Source organism: Xenopus laevis, chromosome 2S, assembly GCF_017654675.1.
Source record: "Xenopus laevis strain J_2021 chromosome 2S, Xenopus_laevis_v10.1, whole genome shotgun sequence".
Classification (NCBI taxonomy): Eukaryota; Metazoa; Chordata; class Amphibia; order Anura; family Pipidae; genus Xenopus; species Xenopus laevis.
This window is the reverse complement of record NC_054374.1, coordinates 5,508,003-5,527,443: the sequence shown is the minus strand read 5'-3', so window position 1 is coordinate 5,527,443 and position 19,441 is coordinate 5,508,003. Positions and strand designations below refer to the sequence as shown.

At 40.1% G+C, this 19,441-nt stretch overlaps 1 protein-coding gene across 1 annotated transcript in view; it reads right to left on the bottom strand.

The window, feature by feature from the left end:
- The window catches only part of blmh.S (bleomycin hydrolase S homeolog), a gene marked incomplete at its 5' end in the record, with an annotated part of 41,655 nt that extends 23,852 nt beyond the window's left edge, over window positions 1-17,803 (bottom strand). The window contains 6 exon segments of the mRNA NM_001095831.1: window positions 7,717-7,809; window positions 8,602-8,690; window positions 11,242-11,383; window positions 11,637-11,746; window positions 13,861-14,058; window positions 17,724-17,803. Coding sequence (NP_001089300.1) covers window positions 7,717-7,809; window positions 8,602-8,690; window positions 11,242-11,383; window positions 11,637-11,746; window positions 13,861-14,058; window positions 17,724-17,733 — 642 coding nt within the window.
- Between the last annotated feature and the right edge of the window lie 1,638 nt (window positions 17,804-19,441).

Genomic DNA, 19,441 nt, shown 5'->3' with positions numbered 1-19,441 from the left:
CCTATCTACTTTATTGCACTTCGCCTGGTCTGAGGTGGCGAAGGCAAGTCTGGCGATAGAGGTAACAGTCAGTAAAATCAAAAACTTAGTGAATTTGCGTAGTAACAATACCGAAATTTTGCCTGGCGTTAGCGGGCGACGTTGCGCCAGAGTCTATCTCCTTGTCGAAATTACGCCAGCTACCATTAGTAAATCAGCGAAGTGCCAAAATGACGTCACCCTGGAAAATTTTCGCCAGTGTTAGCCACTTCGCCCTTTACACTCAAACATGTTGAGTGTGAATGCTTCTTTTATTTATAGAAAGAGAATCTATTTCTTTTCATCCAAGAACAGTGGGCTCTCCCACAACAGTGAAATAACACATGAGATCAAAATAGATAACAGACTGCAACAGTTTTCTAGGAAACTCTCTGTTGAGGAGGAAAAAATACACTTAGGGGCCGATTCACTAACTTTGAGTGAAGGATTCAAAGTTTTTTTTGGGCTACTTCGACCATCGACTACGACTTCGAATCGAAGGATTCGAACTAAAAATCGTTCAACTATTTGACCATTCGATAGTCGAAGTACTGTCTCTATAAAAAAAACTTCGACCCCCTAGTTCGCCATCTAAAAGCTACCAAAGTCAATGTTAGCCTATGGGGAAGGCTTGGCTAACTTTTTTTGATCGAAGGATATTCCTTCCTTCGATATTCCTTCCTTCGATCGTTGGCTTTAAATCCTTCGAATCGTTTGATTCGAAGGATTTAATCATTCGATCGAAGGAATTATCCTTCGATCGTACTATCTGCGCTAAATCCTTCGACTTCGATATTTGAAGTCGAAGTATTTTAGTTCCTAGTCGAATATCGAGGGTTAATTAACCCTCGATATTTGACCCTTAGTGAATCGACCCCTAAAATCTTACAGTGTTTGATAGAAGTGTATATTTCACCAGGCAGATTCTTTGCATTTTTAGCTGGCAATCCGTGCTATAGACGGATAAAACGCTTTATTATTTTTTTCTTCTTCTATGGTTTTGTCTACCTTATAACTAAATCTGTACAGTTTCATGAGGAATTTGTTTTTGAACAAAAAAGAAAACAGCAGTTTGAAGACATCGAGTGTTTGTTGTATGTATATGGTTTTCATGAGACCTCCTTGATTGGTTGTCAAGACTCGCAGACTCACTGGCTACAAGCTCGCATCATATCTGCTTCTGGGACTGATGAAAAGGTGAAAGAGGCAACAGAAATTGCAGCCTCAACATGCATTGACATCTTCTGGTTTTTGCCAAAGGCATGTTTCTACATCGGACTTTTTTTTATTTTTAACAAGCAGTTTTATATAAACTGTTTTATTCTGTAGTAGTTTGCTGCGGAGAGATATGGAACTCTATTAACTTTAAATTTGAACAAGCAAGGAAACAGATAATTATAATCAGGGATATGAGCCCAATGGAGTGTCCACCAGCAACTGAGTTCAAAATATCTTAAAGGGATACTGTCATGGGCATGTCACAAGGGATAAAAGTCTTGGAGGTTAAGTCCCTTTTTTTTGGTTAAAGGGATACTGTCATGGGAAAAAATCAGTTAATAGTGCAGCTTCAGCAGAATTCTGCACTGAAATCCATTTCTCAAAAGCGCAAACAGATTTTTTTATATTCAATTTTGAAATCTGACATGGGGCTAGACATACTGTCAATTTCCCAGCTGCCCCAAGTCATGTGACTTGTGCTCTGATAAACTTCAATCACTCTTTACTGCTGTACTGCAAGTTGGAGTGATATCACCCCCTCCCTTTTCCCCCCCAGCAGCCAAACAAAAGAACAATGGGAAGGTAACCAGATATCAGCTCCCTAACACAAGATAACAGCTGCCTGGTAGATCTAAGAACAACACTCAATAGTAAAAACCCATGTCTCACTGAGACACATTCAGTTACATTGAGAAGGAAAAACAGAAGCTTGCCAGAAAGCATTTCTCTCCTAAAGTGCAGGCACAAATCACATGACCAATGTATGTTCAATGTATAAATATGTTGGAGCTTTATAATTAAATAATAATAATACAGTGGTTTTAATAAAAATACGAAGGTCGAAATTAAAAAAAAACGAAAACATTTATATAGCGCTCGTGTACTTAAATACGGATGGCTGATGACCCCACTCTGCTTTAAAACCTCTCTCAAGTGAGCACTTATTTTGCAACCCCTAGGAACTTTATTCACACTGCAGGTTCTCTAGGCTTTTCTCCATTAGAATGTAGCTCATGGGTACAAAAGGCTGGGTACCTCTGCTCTAAACAGCAGAAGTCAGTTCTTCTCCAGACAAGACTTCAATTCTCACAAAGTAATTGCTACTTTTTTACAGATCTTGTGCATGATCAGGTGTATGATGACCCAACAATCCTGAACAATGGTCTATGGATATTAGTGGTTGTGTTAAATGGGCAGGTTCGACTATTTCATCTGCCAATGCACCATGTTGGCCAGTGCATTTGGTGCATCTACAAAAGAGCAGCAGCTCATCTTCATTTGTCTTCAATCTGGACTGTTGGTCCAGACAAACAGAACATAAGAAAGGTGGCCATATATAGAAGAAGAAAAGAGGTTCTGGCTAAATATTCGGAAGGGGTTTGTTACAGTGAGAGCTGTGAAGATGTGGAATTGTCTCCCTGAATCAGTGGTACAGGCTGATACATTAGATAGCTTTAAAAAGGGGTTGGGTGGCTTTTTAGCAAGTGAGGGAATACAGGGTTATGGGAAATAGCTCATAGTACAAGTTGATCCAGGGACTAGTCCCATTGCCATTTTGGAGTCAGGAAGATATTTTTCCCCATCTGAGGCAAATTGGAGAGATTTCAGATGGGTTTTTTGCTTTTCTCTGGATCAACTGGCAGTTAGGCAAATAAAAAAAAAAAACTAAAAGGTTGAACTTGATGGACGTGTCTTTTTTTTCAACCTTACTTACTATGTTACTATGTATATTGTTTAATGACCCATCATAAGTTATGAGTTTGGCCCAGTTGGATACCACACAGAACCCCTCATTATACAAAAATTTGGATTAGATACCTTCTGCTATATGTTATAAAAGTCTGAACCAGCAGTGGAGAGAGTATAATGGGTCATTGCTTTCAAAAGGAGAGTCTAAACTCTAAAACATCCAGTGATATATTTAATACACGTGCATGAAGAAGTTGCCTAAATTATACTTTATACAAAATAAGTTTAGGCTTCACCCATTAACTATATCCCAAGGAAACAAGCTTAAATGTTATGCCTATTCTGTCTGTACTAGCAAATAAAGTATGAAATTTAGAGCAAGAATTGTACTAGCCCCTATTCATGAGAAAATAACTCTACAAATGATGTTTTACAATTTGCTTCTCATTTGGGTGTAGATTAAATCCCCAACTTTTCTAGTATTGCCCTTATTGTCATTGTCCCGACCACATGTTTCACTAATAAATATAGTCAGGCTCATCATTCCTGAGAGAAAGGAGTGGGTTTTATTACTGCCACGGACCGATTGCTTATACATTTGTTTGCATATCTGGTCGCTCCTCCTGCTTTCTATATCAGCAGACAGGTACAAAATGTTCAACTATTTTTCCATTCGTCAACGAGAAGAACTGCTGGGTACGTAAATAAGCATTTTGTAGATGTGAAGACAATATGGTTCTTTGGGGAAAAAGAGAACGGATGATGGATTTTCATTAAGAGTTTTTTTAATTGTGGATTCCATAGTTTGTTTTCTTTATTTCATAATGACGTTCAACCTAACGTGCTGAGCATTTGGCTATCAGGTAGAAAGCTCTTTGAATTCTACTGAAATTCTAAATAATATATGGGTTAGAAAAGCAGATTATATATGTTTGTGAAATTTCTTAAACCTTGTAAAACAATACAGGCAGTGTGAATAAAGCTACCAATGGCTACCAAGCCTTGCTGAGAGGTGCCTTGGAGGCTCAGCAGTTAACACTACTGCCTTGTAAAACTGGGGTGCAAAGTTTAATTTCCAACTGGACAAAAACCCTCGTATATTCTCTTCATGTCTACTGCGGTTTCCTCTGGTTACCTCCCACACTCAAGAACATACAGGGAGTTTAATTTGCTCCTGATGCAATTGGCCCTAGTATGTGTTGTCTCAATAGAATAGGGACCTTAGACTGTAAGCTCCATTGTAGTATTGTGCTGCATAAACACATCAGGGCTATGTAAATAAAGGATACTGGATCAATAACAAGTAGCACATAGTTCATGTGGCAATTTGGTGACTGACTGCACTCCTACAAAATTGGGTAGGGGTGCATGAGAAAAGAAAGACCTACAACATGCCGTGCATTAGTGTATAATAAACATCTGCTTCTGAATTATGTTTTGAAGCGCTACTGCCTTGAGTAACATCCAGGACCATATCTTGAGGAACCTCACCTTTCATGAAGTTATTTTTTTTTTTATAAATGAAGGTTGTTAAAAACCTGGAAAGCCCATTGGAATTGTAATCGATACATGGATATTACAGTAAGGAATTTCAGGACAATAGAATGGTTTGCAGTTGAGTGGTCCTTTATAGGGGTAATCTCAGCAATTCTGCTCCATGGTCTTCTTTTTATACTCACTCCCAGATCCTCTTTAGCCCATTCTAAAATGCGGTGTCCCCTGCAGGAATGCTTACTCTACTGCTACTACGTTCCTTGACCAGAAACTCCAATTTAAAATAAGTACATCTCTTAAAAACATATGCACTCCACTGGAACTCGAGCAACCTCTACTGCATATACCACCCCTGAAAGACTGCTAGCTATTTCATATCTAAAGTGGAATTAAGTGATACTACAAGACTCAGTGGTTGGGTAAAGCAAAACATCAGATTGTGTAGACTACTGCTGTATAAAAAAACATTTTAAAATTAGATTTTGCATAAAATACATATGTTTAAACAGGGAATTGTTCAGGATTACATTAGTCCACATCAGTATTTACTTTTTAACCACAATTGCTGCATTTATTCACACTATTTTATCCATACCATGAAATATAGTCCCTTACAGAAAGACATTTTTTTTTTTGTTAGAACAGAAATCTCTCCAAAAGGATGTTGAGACTATCATAGAAAGGCACAACTCCCAAGCTCCTCGTCCAATCAAGAACTTAGTAGGACTAACATCATTTTCACAAAAAATCTATGTATCAAAATGTTTATGAGGGCGCCCATTTAGAATTGTATAATGTAGAGCTTCTAATCTGACAATGCCCTTTGTTCAGCACAACGGAGATCTGGATTTACTTGACAAGAAGAATTAAAAGCATGTTTTACAGTTCAGTAATCCCAAGTGACGTTAGGGTAAATGCTTTCTTTATCACTAGAAATAAACAATTTTAAATCCGCATGTAAATGATTAAAAAAAGAGTGATTGTTTAATGAAACCAAACTCCTCCTTTCTTTAGACTGCAAATATATTTAAAATGACAGTACGCTGACAATTTTGAATTAACTATGACTTTAGAAATAACAGTAATAAAACGGTCAAAAAATTATATATAAACTGAAATTAAATTTAGCAGGTAATCTGGAAAAACCATGAGAATTACACCTATATTTACTTGTATAATAATTGAGAGTCCTTGTTGGTACACTCAATTGATTATCTTTCAGAAACCTTCAGTGCGCTTTAAATAAGCGTGGTAAAAAGAAATAATTTATAGTGAAAGAATCTGAAGCGACAAACCTTTTTTTTGTCCACCTGCTTAACTGCAGTGTTTTCTTACAGCTTCTTTTCAAGAGAAGCATGTTCAGTTCACAATCACAAAAAATATTCATACAGATTTTAGGTGGATTGGTAGAGAATTCCAAATACAATTTTTGAATGTAATTGATCTGTGCAGTTCAAACTGATTAATATGTTTGATATATTGCAAATTGACTATGTATTTTTATAACTGTAATATGCAATTGAAACCTAAGCTCTGCATTCAGAGATAAGTCAAATATCATATAAATTCAGTATGAATATCATTCATTCAATATACATTTAGTTTGCTTTAATTTATTAATTATTATTTTTTTTTTTTAAATCTTCGATATACAGAAGCAAAGAAAATACCACTATAAAAATGTGGCTAAATATTAGAAGAGTTTCTTCTTTGCTCCTGACCTGCTCTCTTGTGGCTGTTGCCTGTTAATACACTGGCTCTGTATTCTTATGTTTATGGACACAAAACACAATGGGGCAAATTCGCCAGGCGTAGTTTCACCAGCGCTCCGCAAATTCACTAAAATCCGAAGTTGCGCTCAGGGGTAGCGTAAGGTTGCGAAGTTGCGCTAGCGTTGATTCGCTATGTAAAGCGAAGTTACGTTAGCGAAGGCTAATTTGCATACGGCGCCAAATTCAAATTTCAATGGAGGAATATGTATCAGCACTACAAATGCCAAGAAAACCTTCAATTCATCAAATAAAAATTTTATTTTGCCCTACACATGTGCCCACTGTCTAGGTAAGTTGCCATGAGTCAGGAAATGTAGGGGGGAAGGAGGGGAGCCCCAAAAAAATTTTCGATCTTTTTCAGCCTATCACCCATAATGTAGAAAACACGCCAGCGTTTTTTGGGACTTAGAAAAAATTTTGACTTTTTTGAAACAATCCCTATCTACTCTATTGCGCTTCGCCAGGTCTGAGGTGGCGAAGGAAGTCTAGCGTAAAAGGTAGTGTTCAGTACACTGCGCAAGTTAGTGAATTTGCGTAGTTACGTCGCTAGCGAAAATTCGCCAGGCGTAAGGGTGCGAAGTAACACTAGCGAAACTACGCCAGCGTTCGTTAGTGAATTTGCGCAGTAACGAAAATGCCAAACGCTAGCGAATTAACGCTAGCGTTCGGCGCTTAGTGAATTTGCCCCAATGTGAGCAGTACAAGGGAAATCCATAATGCTCCAGAAAACCACCAGTCCCCAAATTCCTTAGGCTCTCAGTGTCATACTCTTTTACTTTAACTGCCATTGTTTAAAGAGGTTGAGGAAAATGAGGTTAATGCACAATTAACAGATTCCTACCAAGAGTAAGGCTTGTGGCATATGGTGCATTTCATGAACTGGCATAGATACACAAATGGAAAAACTGCATTGTCTGCCTTGTATCTGCAAAAGCTCGGAATTGCATAATTTTGCATTTTTGCATTGAAATCTGCCCTGTGTGTGCGCAGACAGGCGGATGCTATGCCTGTCTGTGAATTTGCAGATAATGCAGGAGGCAACTGATGCTAATATCTTTTGCACAGTCAGCTTATTACAGATTTCAGAGCCAGGTATCATGAAATGCATGTCTTAGGGCAGGGGCACACGGGCAGATTCGGGAAGACCTGGCGACTAATCGCCTCTTCTGCAGGGCGACAATCTCCCCAAACTGCCTGCTATAATGAGAAAACGCCAGCGCCAATGCACTCGCCACGCTTCGATTTGCGAAGTCATCTGAAGTTTCCGCGTGAGGCAACTTCGGAAATTGAAGCGCCACAAGTGCATTGGCACTGGCGGTTTCTGATTATAGCAGGCGGAAGGCAGTTTGGGGAGTGTCGCCCCGCAGAAGAGGCCGTCGCCAGGCAACTAAATCTACCCGAATCTGCCCGTGTGCCCCTGCCCTTAAAGAAACAGATGCAATTTTTCCATAGATCTCCATAATATTTATGTAGCATAATATAGTACTATCCAAAGTGGTTAATATATGGAAGCCAATGAACCTACCTCCTCTATCATAGTGTCCAAAGCTGTGGCAATTTCATCCTTTGTACAGGAACTTGTAACCATGTTTCTTAAACGCAGGCAATATTCTCTCATCTGTAAGAAAAAAAAAAAACATTTAGTCAATAGTACAATAAAGCAGGTCATCACTGACCCACAACCATCTGGATTGAAGTCTGCATGCATGTTTAGTTATGCTGCTTAATAGTGAATACCTACTTTTCCTCTAATTCTATTCTTAGCGGAGCAGAAACAAAGCTGAAACATTGTGCTGTAGGGTTAGAATATAACCACTAGAACTGGCTCTGCATATGAGAGCACACATCAGCCAATCAAAAATGGTGAGCACAGTCTAATAGATTGCTTCATGTCATGGCACAAACACCCTATGTACACCTAGCAGGTAAATATGTAACATCAAATCCTGGTCTAACTTAAGGTGATGCATCCTTCAAGTGATAAAAGGAATGGCAAAATATTAGGACATAGCAGTTACTGAGCTGGTGAAATATATATTAGGGTAAAGCAGCATTTCTCACAAGCAGCTCAATAACATCACCCATCTTGGAGATTCTATTTACACTTAATGGGATGCAATAAAGGTCAATTTCTTTGTCAGCGAAACATTTGATGTGGTAGACCATGGTATAATAACTTAATGAATATTAGATCCCTCATATGTAATCTGGAACACGGTTATACTCATCTGGGCTCTCTACATTTGGTCACTTCTAATCAAATAATTCTGATTCTGAAATGTAATCACATACAAATTTCTCTGAGTACCTTTAAGACTTGTTTAGTTTTATTACAATATACTGATTCATTTTCTAACATCGCTAGCTATTATTGAAAGAAGTTTGTCATAAAGCAAATCTATAGCATCACCTTGTGGTTGAGAATGTCATTCATTCTTCGAGTAGCTTCTGCGGTATGTGATTCGGGGAAACATTTCTTCGGTATAACACCATATTTTTCTAAAAGGCAAAAGTATTTGTTAAATATTAAAAATGACAGTGTTCTTTTATAACATTTTGCTAAGGATTGTAGAACTCTGGTGTTCAGTACAGGTCTGTGACCAAAACACTGACCAGTGCATGACTGCACAACCATAACTCACAGTGCACCCACCTAACTGTTTAAAGGAGAACTAAACACTAAAAATGAATTTGGTAAACATGCCATATTTTATATACTGCACCAGCCTAAAGTTTGAGCTTCTCAGTAGCAGCAATGATCCAGGACTTCAAACTTGTCACAGGGGGTCACCATTGTGGAAAGTGTCTGTAATATAAGCTGATGCTACAGGGCTGATTATTAAATTGTGATGCTATCTGTATTAATTACTAATCAGCCTTATATTGTGACATTTCTATTCATGGACTTGAAGACTGCCCTTAGGGTGGAGTGTGGCCTGTGTTGGGCCACCATCAATTTTAAAGGAGCAAGCAGGTGAGGCAAGTAGGTGTGCGTTAATGATAGGGCTAGAGGTGCATCCTGGTGCTTTGGATATTTCATCCAGCACTCAGTGCAGAGCACAGTGTAAAGGGACACAAGCACTTGTGCCCCCAGGGTCATAAAAGACCTCTCAGTTCTTCAGATATTAGAACAAACGAGGAAATGTATTCGTGATTTTGTCATACTTTAATATATTTCACATGCAACCTTTTTTCCTTGCCCTGTGCTCTGCACAGTCTCTATGTTTTTAAAATGTTATTTATTTATAAAATACCAACTAATTCCCAGAGATGTCTACACCTGTACACTCAATTTCTTCAGGAGAAAATTTTCCTGCTTGTATTTTCTGGAGAGTAAGAGGCAACTGGAATACACTGAGGAAACACAAGCAAACTGAACATACAAACTCTTAGCAGATAGTCAATCCAAAAGTGGGTATTATAAGATATTATCTTTCTCAGAAATACGTGCTCCAAGCCATATGTTACCATAAATCAATGCCGTCCAATTTATATGGCACAGAGGGCCGGAATTTTTCTAATCTACATGGTGGAGGGACGATAATGGAAGTCAGTGTTAGCCACTCCCTGTTTTTAGACCACACCCACTTTAAACCACACCCATGTTATCGCAAGACCATGCCCACATTAATAGCACACCAAAAAAATCAGATGGTTGGTGCTCACTGCAGGGATCAGGGCTGGAACAAGGGGTAGGCAGAGTAGGCGGCTGTCTAGGACGCCATCATTGAGGGGGCACTTTTAATGGGGTTTTTTTTCTTCTTTTTCAAGAGTTTAATAATTTATTTCAGTAATCATGGTCACTCAATCGGGTGGAATCCTTCTCCTTCACCTTCTCCCTCTTGCCAGCAAGTAATAGCTCCTTCTGTGCGTTGCGGCAGTGCAGCACGAAGTGCGTATACGTGTCAATTATGTCACTGATGTGGTTGGGTGTGACTCTCACTGCTCTCAGCCTTGCACAGTTGCACTGAACTGAAGACTTTCTTTCTATTACTGTAAAGTGTGAAGCTTCCTCCTGGCACAGCTAAGTACAGATTTGGGGCCATATATTTGCTGTTGCTGCTGGGCTGGGCGCTGGCACAGGTACATAAATACTTGGGGCCAATATGATGTGATCAGATTTATTTTTGGCTTCTGCTGGCACAGGTAAAGATTGGGGGCAATATGATGGCTGCTGGAGGGCTGTATGATGCATTGCTGTTGAGCTTGCGGGTACAGGTATGGGGGGGCAGTATAAATGGATGGCTACTGGCACAGGTATAAGGCTTATGTTCCATAGGGATCATAGGTCAGGCAGAGTATGGCAAACACGGGGTGCAAAGAGCAGGCAAAGTATGATACACACAGGGAGCATAGGGAAGACAGAACAGAGCAGGAGACAGGAAAATCAGGACCAGTCTAATATGTACTACATACAGTGACAAAGTGCTGGTGCCCCATTAGCATTTTGTATAAAGTGTGAACAGGTGAACAATGTGACCAGTTTTAGTTTGGGTCTCAGGTAGAACAGTACAGGGTTTTCAGGTGTGAACAATAGAGGTGTCACAAATGTGAACAATGCAGGGGGGGATCACATGTGTGAACAATACAGAGGATTAGTGTGAATTTGAGGTTTAAACTATGCAGGGGCCAGTTAATCTCTGTAGTGATGCCTTTTAAATTTTACAAATGGTAAACAGACACAGCAGGCAGATTTTGATGTGGAGGGCCACATAAAGAAGGGGGGGGGGGTTGCGGGCCGCCAGTTGGACAGCCCTGCCATAAATTATTTCACTTAGGACTGTTAATAGGTCCCTTTAGATGGTAGTAAGGGATCTATTAATTTGTGGCCATGAGAAATGGCAATGGGGCCCAAGAGGGGCTGTAACCCTTGCAATCACTGTTTCTACACACATTTTCTGGGATGATTAACCTCTTGCCCTGCACATATTTATCAACTAAAACTGCCCCCTCACTGATGGGATAGTAAAAACTGTAGTTCAAGATCTGAAGGGATACAATTTACTTATTCCTCATGCAAAGTGTAACAAAATTAGCTTTTTATACTTACCAATCAGATTTACCAGCATGTCCCATTGCCCTCCATCATTGCAAGGATTGGACAGTAGGAACTGCATAAGCCTTCCATCAATGGGTTCATTCATACGCACAGTTTCAACAAAAGCATTAAGGAAATAATAACAGCGTTCCACCTGCAAGACAGACAATGGCATGTGTTTATTAAAGCAGTATTACACACTAAAAATCTTTAAAGGTAAACTATACCTTTAAACAAAATTCAAAAAAACAGTTTTAAAGAAATAAAAATATAAAGCAATTTTGCAAGTTTCATCCACTGATCTACAGATGATTAATAAAATAAAATACATATAACTGTAATATCAGAATACTATAAGCAATCTATGACCTAGAAAACAAGTGAAACAAACATTCTTGACAACTTACCTTGTCCCAGAAAAACAGGTAAGACTGGCTGAATTCAAATTCTTCAATGTTAAACTTTTTCATAAAAGGAAGTCGCATTACATTCAGACAGGAAAATATCCAGCATCTTCCTGCAGGGTAAAAAATAAAAATCAGTTTTTGTTGTATAGGTGCTTAACAGCCAGGGGGTAAAGTGCAGGCTGTGATTTTAATTTTATATAAAAAGCTTATGTAACACTCCAACATGAAGAGGTCAAAGCACTGTAGTAGTCACAATTTGTCTAACAAATGCTACAGTTCTTTTTCTGGTTGATGGACCATGGATGAAGAAAGAAAAAAGTGCTGCTTGTTAGCACACTAGCAGCCCTTTAACTGTAGGTATCATTGGACTGAAGGAAGCTTTGGGGAACAGTGTTCCTCAGAAAAATATAGTGCTCAGTCATTACATGTTGCTATCACTTGAAGCAATAAGAAAATGTTTAGTACTGTGGTGAGGTCACTACCAGGATACTTGGGAAAGTCCAGGACGGAGCTTATTTATGTCCCAGGTTCCTAACAGACTGGTTCCAGGACTGTTAATCCAGCCCGGCTTTTTTGTGTCTACCTGAGGCACCACCGGTGGAGAATTAAAAAAGGCAGCTCAAGCCAGAGTGGTGAGCTCCAGTCTGGGGAATTGCACAGGAAAGCTGTCTGTGTGAGCTCACTGAAAGGACTGAAATCACCACAAGCTTTGGGAATTTGTTTGTTTCTGAATCTTCTCTGTTTTGGGGAGACAAGTGTAGGTCTACTCCTGGTTAGTGAGGACAACTGACCTGTGTTAAGGTGGCCATAGACTTAACAATTACGATCCTTCTTGGAAGAGATGTTTCCAAGAAAAATCGTTCATTTTAACAAACACGTGTAGAGCTGAATCGTCAGATATACAGGGAGAAACAATAGAATTCTACCTGTATATGACAATTCAGCACTAACAATGGCCGGTGTTTGGGTGCCTTCAAAGTTACCAAATCAAAACCGATATCCAAGTCTTCTGCAGATATCGGTTGTACACGCACCGAATATCGCACAAAAATTTGTTTCGTACTATATTATCTGTGAAGCCCATTAAGTGGCAAGGATTTTATTTTGAACTGTTTAATTTGTTTATTTGCTGAAAGTGAAAATAAACTACCGAAAAAGAGACTACACTCTCATGAGTTTGGATTGTGCCATGACTGCTTTACCCCCAGAAAGCTGATCCCAGCTACCTAATCCCTGACAGTACATAGTATGCATAGTTACATATGCCTATTTAAAAAGACAACCATACTATGGTATTTTGGAAGCATTTTGTTTCCCATGGGTAAGTAATCTGTGCGCCATTGCCCTTAAAGGTGGCCATACACGGGCCGATAAAAGCTTCCGACAGACCGTGTCGGCAGCTTATTGGCCCGTGTATGGGGCCCCGCGACGGGCTTCACCGATCGAGATCTGGCCGAAAGTCGGCCAGATCTCGATCGGATGGGACAGAAAATCCCGTCGGATCGCGGCCGCATCTGTTCGTTGATGCGGTCCCGCGATCCGACTGTTTGGGCATCGTTAGGATCCGATCGTTGGGCCCTAGGGCCCACGATCGGATCAGCCGATATTGCCCACCTCAAGGTGGGCATATCGGAGGGAGATCCGCTCGTTTGGCGACATCGCCAAACGAGCGGATCTCTCCATGTATGGCCACCTTAACAGAATGGTACACAGCATTATGTATGAGGGCTTGTTAGCTAAACGAAGTCACATACATACAGCACACCCCATATCAGGATTCCACCAGGTGTACTTATGGCTACAGTAAATATTAGAAAATTCCCTGTAATAGCCACAATACTGTAGAAACACATGAGGGTATACTTTACATGCTTTTACATCCTTGAAGATATGTGTGCATTACTGTACCAAAACACCATCAAAACTGAGCACTATCCAACAACCCACATGAGAAAAAAAAATCCTATCAACAATTATATAACTTTTTGGAGGCCATGCAGATAATTTCAGGCAGAATTAAACTTGACTTTCATATTCAGAATAAATTGCATTTAATTGTAAAATGATTATTTCATATTTGTGGCTTTGAAAAACGTAAAGCTTTAGAGTGGCGAAAGCTCTGCCACTACAGGAGTGGTGGAATGTGTAATGAAGAGCCATGGCACCCTAATCCTTTGAGAATGTTTTTCATCAGCATTGGGTTTTTAAAAACTAGATACCTTACCCGAGTTCTTTTGGTTGGTAACTGGTTTACCCTCGGCGGGGATGGTGTGCTGGAAAACATGTATGGTGTCCTGCACAGTCTGCCTCTGCAGACACACTTCAAGTGGATCGATACATGTTGCCACATTTTGGGCCAGTAAGAACTGGGGTTCAGATCTCAGTTTCTCCTTGAAAGATGATGTTTTCTCCAAGCTTAAACCTTGAAGGAAGAGAAGTAAAGCCAAGTTAAAAGAATGCTCCATCTGAAAACGAAAGTTTATTGTATGTAATGTAGTGTGCAATTCATTGGGTAAATATTTGCTCTGCAAGCAACCATATTTGTCTTGTGTTATTTAATATTAGTTAGAGTAACTGCACAAATGCAATACCAAGCTTTTTGTTTCTGGAGTGTATTCCAGCTCAGTCAAAAAATGACCCAAAATGATGGGTAACCCCCCACACATTCAATTCTATAGGTGCACACCCAATAATCAACAGATTATCCCTTGAAAACACTGGCTTTTTTTTTAAAAAAAAAAAAAAACTGAAAAAAAACACAGGTGCTCTAAGTGCCAGGTGGTGACATTTTTCTGTAGCTGAGAATAGGCTGCAGCTGCAAGAATACTGAGCGGTTTTGCCATTTTCATTATTTCTGATAAAGTGGAGTGAATACCACTCGGTGTGTGGGCCCAAAATTAAAATATACCAGAGCAAGGCTCTCTAGATTCTAGAAAATTATATACAATACATTAAAAAATGTAAACGATTTTAATTAGGGATGCACCGAATCCACTATTTTGGATTAGGCTGAATCCTTTGTGAAAGATTGGGCCGAATACCAAACAGAATCTGAACCCTAATTTGCATATGCAATTTTTTGAGGGGGGTGCTTGTATGTGGAACAGACATGTGGTCAAAGGAGCTCTCCATGCAGGTGAAACAAGCATACCTCCCAACTGTCCCTTTTTCGGAGGGACAGTCCCTGCTCAACCCGCAGTCCCTCATTTGTACTGGAAAGTCCCTCTTTTCTCTGCACTGAACAGCCAGAAAAAGAAACAAAGTTTCTCACTTAATTGGCTTTTAGCAGAGAGCCCAGAACAGCTAACAGGTGCAAATAAGATACTTTGTAACAATTTTGAGACACAAAAAAAACAGTTTAGATAAGGAGAAATATTTTCAAACTTTCATAACCTGTGAAATTTTGTAAAACAAACATGGTAATTAGGGGGTGTGGCCACAGAAAGGGGTGTGGTCAAAAAATTGCTGCGCTACATGCAGAAAAAAATTTGTTGTCTCTCTTTTTACTTCCAAAATGTTGGGAGGTATGAACAAGCCATCCTTAAGCTGCAAAAACATACAAATTGCTCCAATATTAGGAGTGGCAAAATCTACAGTTTGGTACATCCGGAGAAAGAAAGAAATCACTGGTGAACTCAGCAACGCAAAAAGACCTGGACGTCCACAGAAGACAACAATGGTGGATGATCCCAGAATTATTTCCATGGTGAAGAGAAAGCCCTTCACAAGAGCCAAACAAGTGAAGAACAGTCTCCAGGAGGTAGAGTCTCCATATCCAAGTCTGCCATAAAGAGAAGACTGTATGAAAGTAAATACAGAGGGGGCACTGCAAGGTACAAGCCACTCATAAGCATCAAGTATAGAAAGGCTACATTGGACTAAAAAACATGTAAAAAAGGCAGCACAGTTCTGGAAAAACATTCTTTGGAAAGATGAAACCAAGATCAACCTCTACCAGAATGATGGCAAGAAAAAAGTGTGGAGAAGGAGTGGAAGAGCTGATGATCCAAAGCATAGCACAGTTGTGTATAAAAGATTTGGGAGGCAGTGTGATGGCTTGGGGTGCATGGCTGCCAGTGGCACTGGGACACTAGTGTTTATCCATCATGTGACACAGGACAGAAGCACAAGAATGAATTGTGAGCTCTTCAGAGACACTGTCTGCTCAAATCCAGCTAAATGCACTCACATTGATTGGGAGGCGTCTCATAATGACCCAAAACATAGAGCCAAAGCAACCCAGGAGTTTATTAAAGCAAAGAAGTGGAATATTGTTGAATGGCCAAGTCAGTCACCTGATCTGAAGCCAATTGAGCTGCATTTCACTTGTTGGAGACTAAACTTGGGACAGAAAGGCCACAAACAAACAGCAAGTGAAAGCGGCTGCAGTAAAGGCCTGGCAGAGCATTAAACAGGAGCAAACCCAGAATCTGGTGATGTCCATGAGTTCAACACTTCAGCCTGTCATTGCCAGCAAAGGCTTTTCAACCAACTATTAGAAATGAACATTTTATTTTCAGTTTTTTTAATTTGTCCAATTGCTTTTGAGCCCCTGAAATGAAGTGATTGCGTTAAAAAAAAAGGCTTTAGTTCCTCACATTTTATACAATCTTTTTGTTCAACCCACTGAATTAAAGCTGAAAGTCTGCAGTTCAACTGCATCTGAGTTGTTTTATTTAAAATTCATTGTGGTCATGTACAGAACCAAAATTAGAAATCTCTGTATAAAAATGTATGGGCCTAACTGTATCTATACATACACAAGAGCTTGTATGCTGCTGCAATATATAAAATTTTATAAATTATAGTAGTACAATATGGGACCTGTTATCCAGAATGCTCGGGACCTGGGGTTTTCCAGATAATGGATCTTTCTGTAATTTGGATCTTCATACCTTAAGTCTACTAGAAAATCCTGTAAACATTAAATAAACCCAATAGGCTGGTTTTGCTTCCAATCAGGATTAATTATATCTTAGTTGGGATCAAGTACAAGCTACTGTTTTATTATTACTGAGTAAAATAAAATTATTGGATAACTGTATTTGATAACAATGGAGTCTACGGGAGGCGGCTTTTCCGTAATTTGGAGCTTTATGGATATCATACCTGTAGCATTATTGTAGTGTATTATCTCAATCTAAAAAAGTATATGAAATGTCAATAATAGAATTAATTGCGATTGAATAAGCTAAAAAAAGAAAATCATGTGTAGAAATTTAGAAATTGTGTTTGTGTTGGTTTGTATATTAAAGGTACTTTGTATTCTAGAAGTTTGTGCCATTTACTTATTTTTAATTTCTAACTGTTACAGCGCTCAATACTGGGCAACAACCCAATACTGCCATGTAGTAATTATCAGCCTTATATTGTGACATTTCTATTCTATGTGTACTGTATATTGTGAGTGGCTCCCTAAGCTCAGTAAGTGACAGCAGCACAGAGCATGTGAATCAGTGAATCAGCAGAAAAGAAGATGGGGAGCTACTGGGGCATCTTTGGAGACACAGATCTTTACTGCTAAAGGGCTGTGGTTGCCTTGGGCTGGTACAGAAGCACAAAACATCATGTACAACATTTCTAGCTACTTCTTTAGTTAGGCTTTAGTTCTCCTTTAACTAGAAAATGTCCAAACCAAATGGCGTGACATATTGTGGTTACAGGAAGGTTATGAATAAAGCTGCACAGCAAATAAACCACACACAGCTATTTACATTCCAGTAACTGATGATACAACATTGGCTTTCCTGCAGGAAGGACAAACACTAAGCTTGGCATTTCTTACACAGACATTAGGTGGACTACAAGTCCCAGCATGCAGTGGGATAATACACAGGAAACAGCTTCATTATTCTGTCAGTAAAGACGAAACTGTACCAAGGCAAAGGCTGCTACAAGTGCAACACAACCCGAGCTTTATTATCCTTATTATACTTACAGCCCCGCCCCTGCTAGAAAACCACGCCCCGTGTCTAGTATTCCCCGCCCATGACTCAGCACAAGCGACCGTAATATCACAGTGAAGCCACCGCCATTCCTAATGGCCTCTCCGCCATGTAATTATTTTTCCAGTTCTCGTTCCCTTACCCGCGCTCATTTTACAACTTCTTTCTCACAGGTGCGACGGCGCAGTGCCAATTCCTTCTCTCACAATGTGCCGGCAAATCGCACTCCCTCCTGAAAGCTTTCTGGGCGACGCAGGAAGTGATGGGTCAGGTTGAAACGCGGGCCATGATTGGCTGGGAGGCGTGTCCTTCTAGCCGGCCAAGAAAATAAGCGGCACGTGATCTTGCCTGTGCTGTACCTCGATGGGGAAAAGTAAATTGTGTGTGGTACAAGCAGTGTGAGAGATAGAGATAGGGAGGGAGGGAGAGAGAGAGAGTGGGATCGAGGGAGGGATGGATGAAGGGAGAGAAAGAGGTGGGAGCGGGAGAGAGAGGGAAAGAAAGAGATGGGGAGTGAGAGGGATGGAGGGAGAGAAAGAGAGGGAGGGATGGAGAGAGGGAGTGTTGAAGGGGGGGAAGAGAGAGGGAGGGCTGGAGGGAAAGAGGGAGAGGGAGGGAGGGTGAGAAAGAGAGAGGGTGGAATGGAGAGAGAGAGGAGCATGGAGAGGGAGGAATGGAGGGAAGAAAGATGGGGAGAGAGAGAAGGATGGAGGGAGAGAGAGAGAGAAAGAGAGGGAGGGAGAGATAGGGGGAGCGAAAGAGGGATAGAGAGAGAGAGAGGGAGGGTTGAAGGGAGAGAAAGAGATGGGGAGTGAGAGGGAGGGATGGAGGCAGAGAGAGAGATGGAGGGAAAGAAAGATGGGGAGCGAAAGAGGGATGGAAAGAAAGAAAGAGAGGGGGAGGGAGGGAGGGATGGAGGGAGAGAAAGAGAGAGGGTGGAATGGAGAGAGAGAGGAGGATGGAGAGAGATGGATGGAGGGAGAGAAAGAAGGGGAGAGAGAGGGATGGAGGGAGGGAGAGGAAGAGAGGGAGGGATGGAGGGAGAGAAAGAGAGGGGGAGGGTGAAAAAGAGAGGGGAAGGATGGAGGGAGAGAGGGGGACAGGTTAGAAAGTGATATTGCTGCAGAGAGTAAGAAAAAGGTGCCAAAAAGTGCTGTGGTGTAAAAACAAATGATGGGGCAGAAGAGAGTGTTGTCTGAATATTAATTGCGACTGGTGTAAAAGCAAAATTGTGATAAGAAGAAGAGGAGTGCTGTCTAGTTCCCACATGGCTGAGCTTAGGTCTGCAGTCTGCCTATGCAATTTCAATTTAAAGTGTTGGTTCAACTTTAAGTTAACTTTTAGTATGTTATAGAATGGACAGTTGTAAGCAACTTTTAGTCAAAATGGAAAGCTATCCCCTTAATTAATTCTGTTATATTGTTAATTAAATAAACTGATTAGTTTCCAATACGTTATAACAATTTAACTAATCAGTTTATCAGAAGTATTTTCTGTGCATATTTATTTTTACCTTTCTGGTAGAAAGGACACGCCACGCCTGAGAGGGTTGGGGTGGGTGGTTAATTAAAGCTAAATGCTAATAAAGGTCAAGTAAACCACAGTACATTACAGTAATAGCCTCCGTTTGTGTGAGTTGTTTGTAACCCGGAGACTCTCTGTATTTAAGTCTTGGGTTTTTTATTTTCTAGTCTTGAAATTCACAGCAGACAGGCAATTGCCATTTTGTGGACACTGTTATTAAGGCAGCCTTAAGGCATGAATCAATAAAGTCTTTTTTTATATGAAGACCCAGAAGTGTGCTTATATACTTCTATAGTTTATATATATTGCTGCAGCATAGAAGAGGCTTGACTTTGA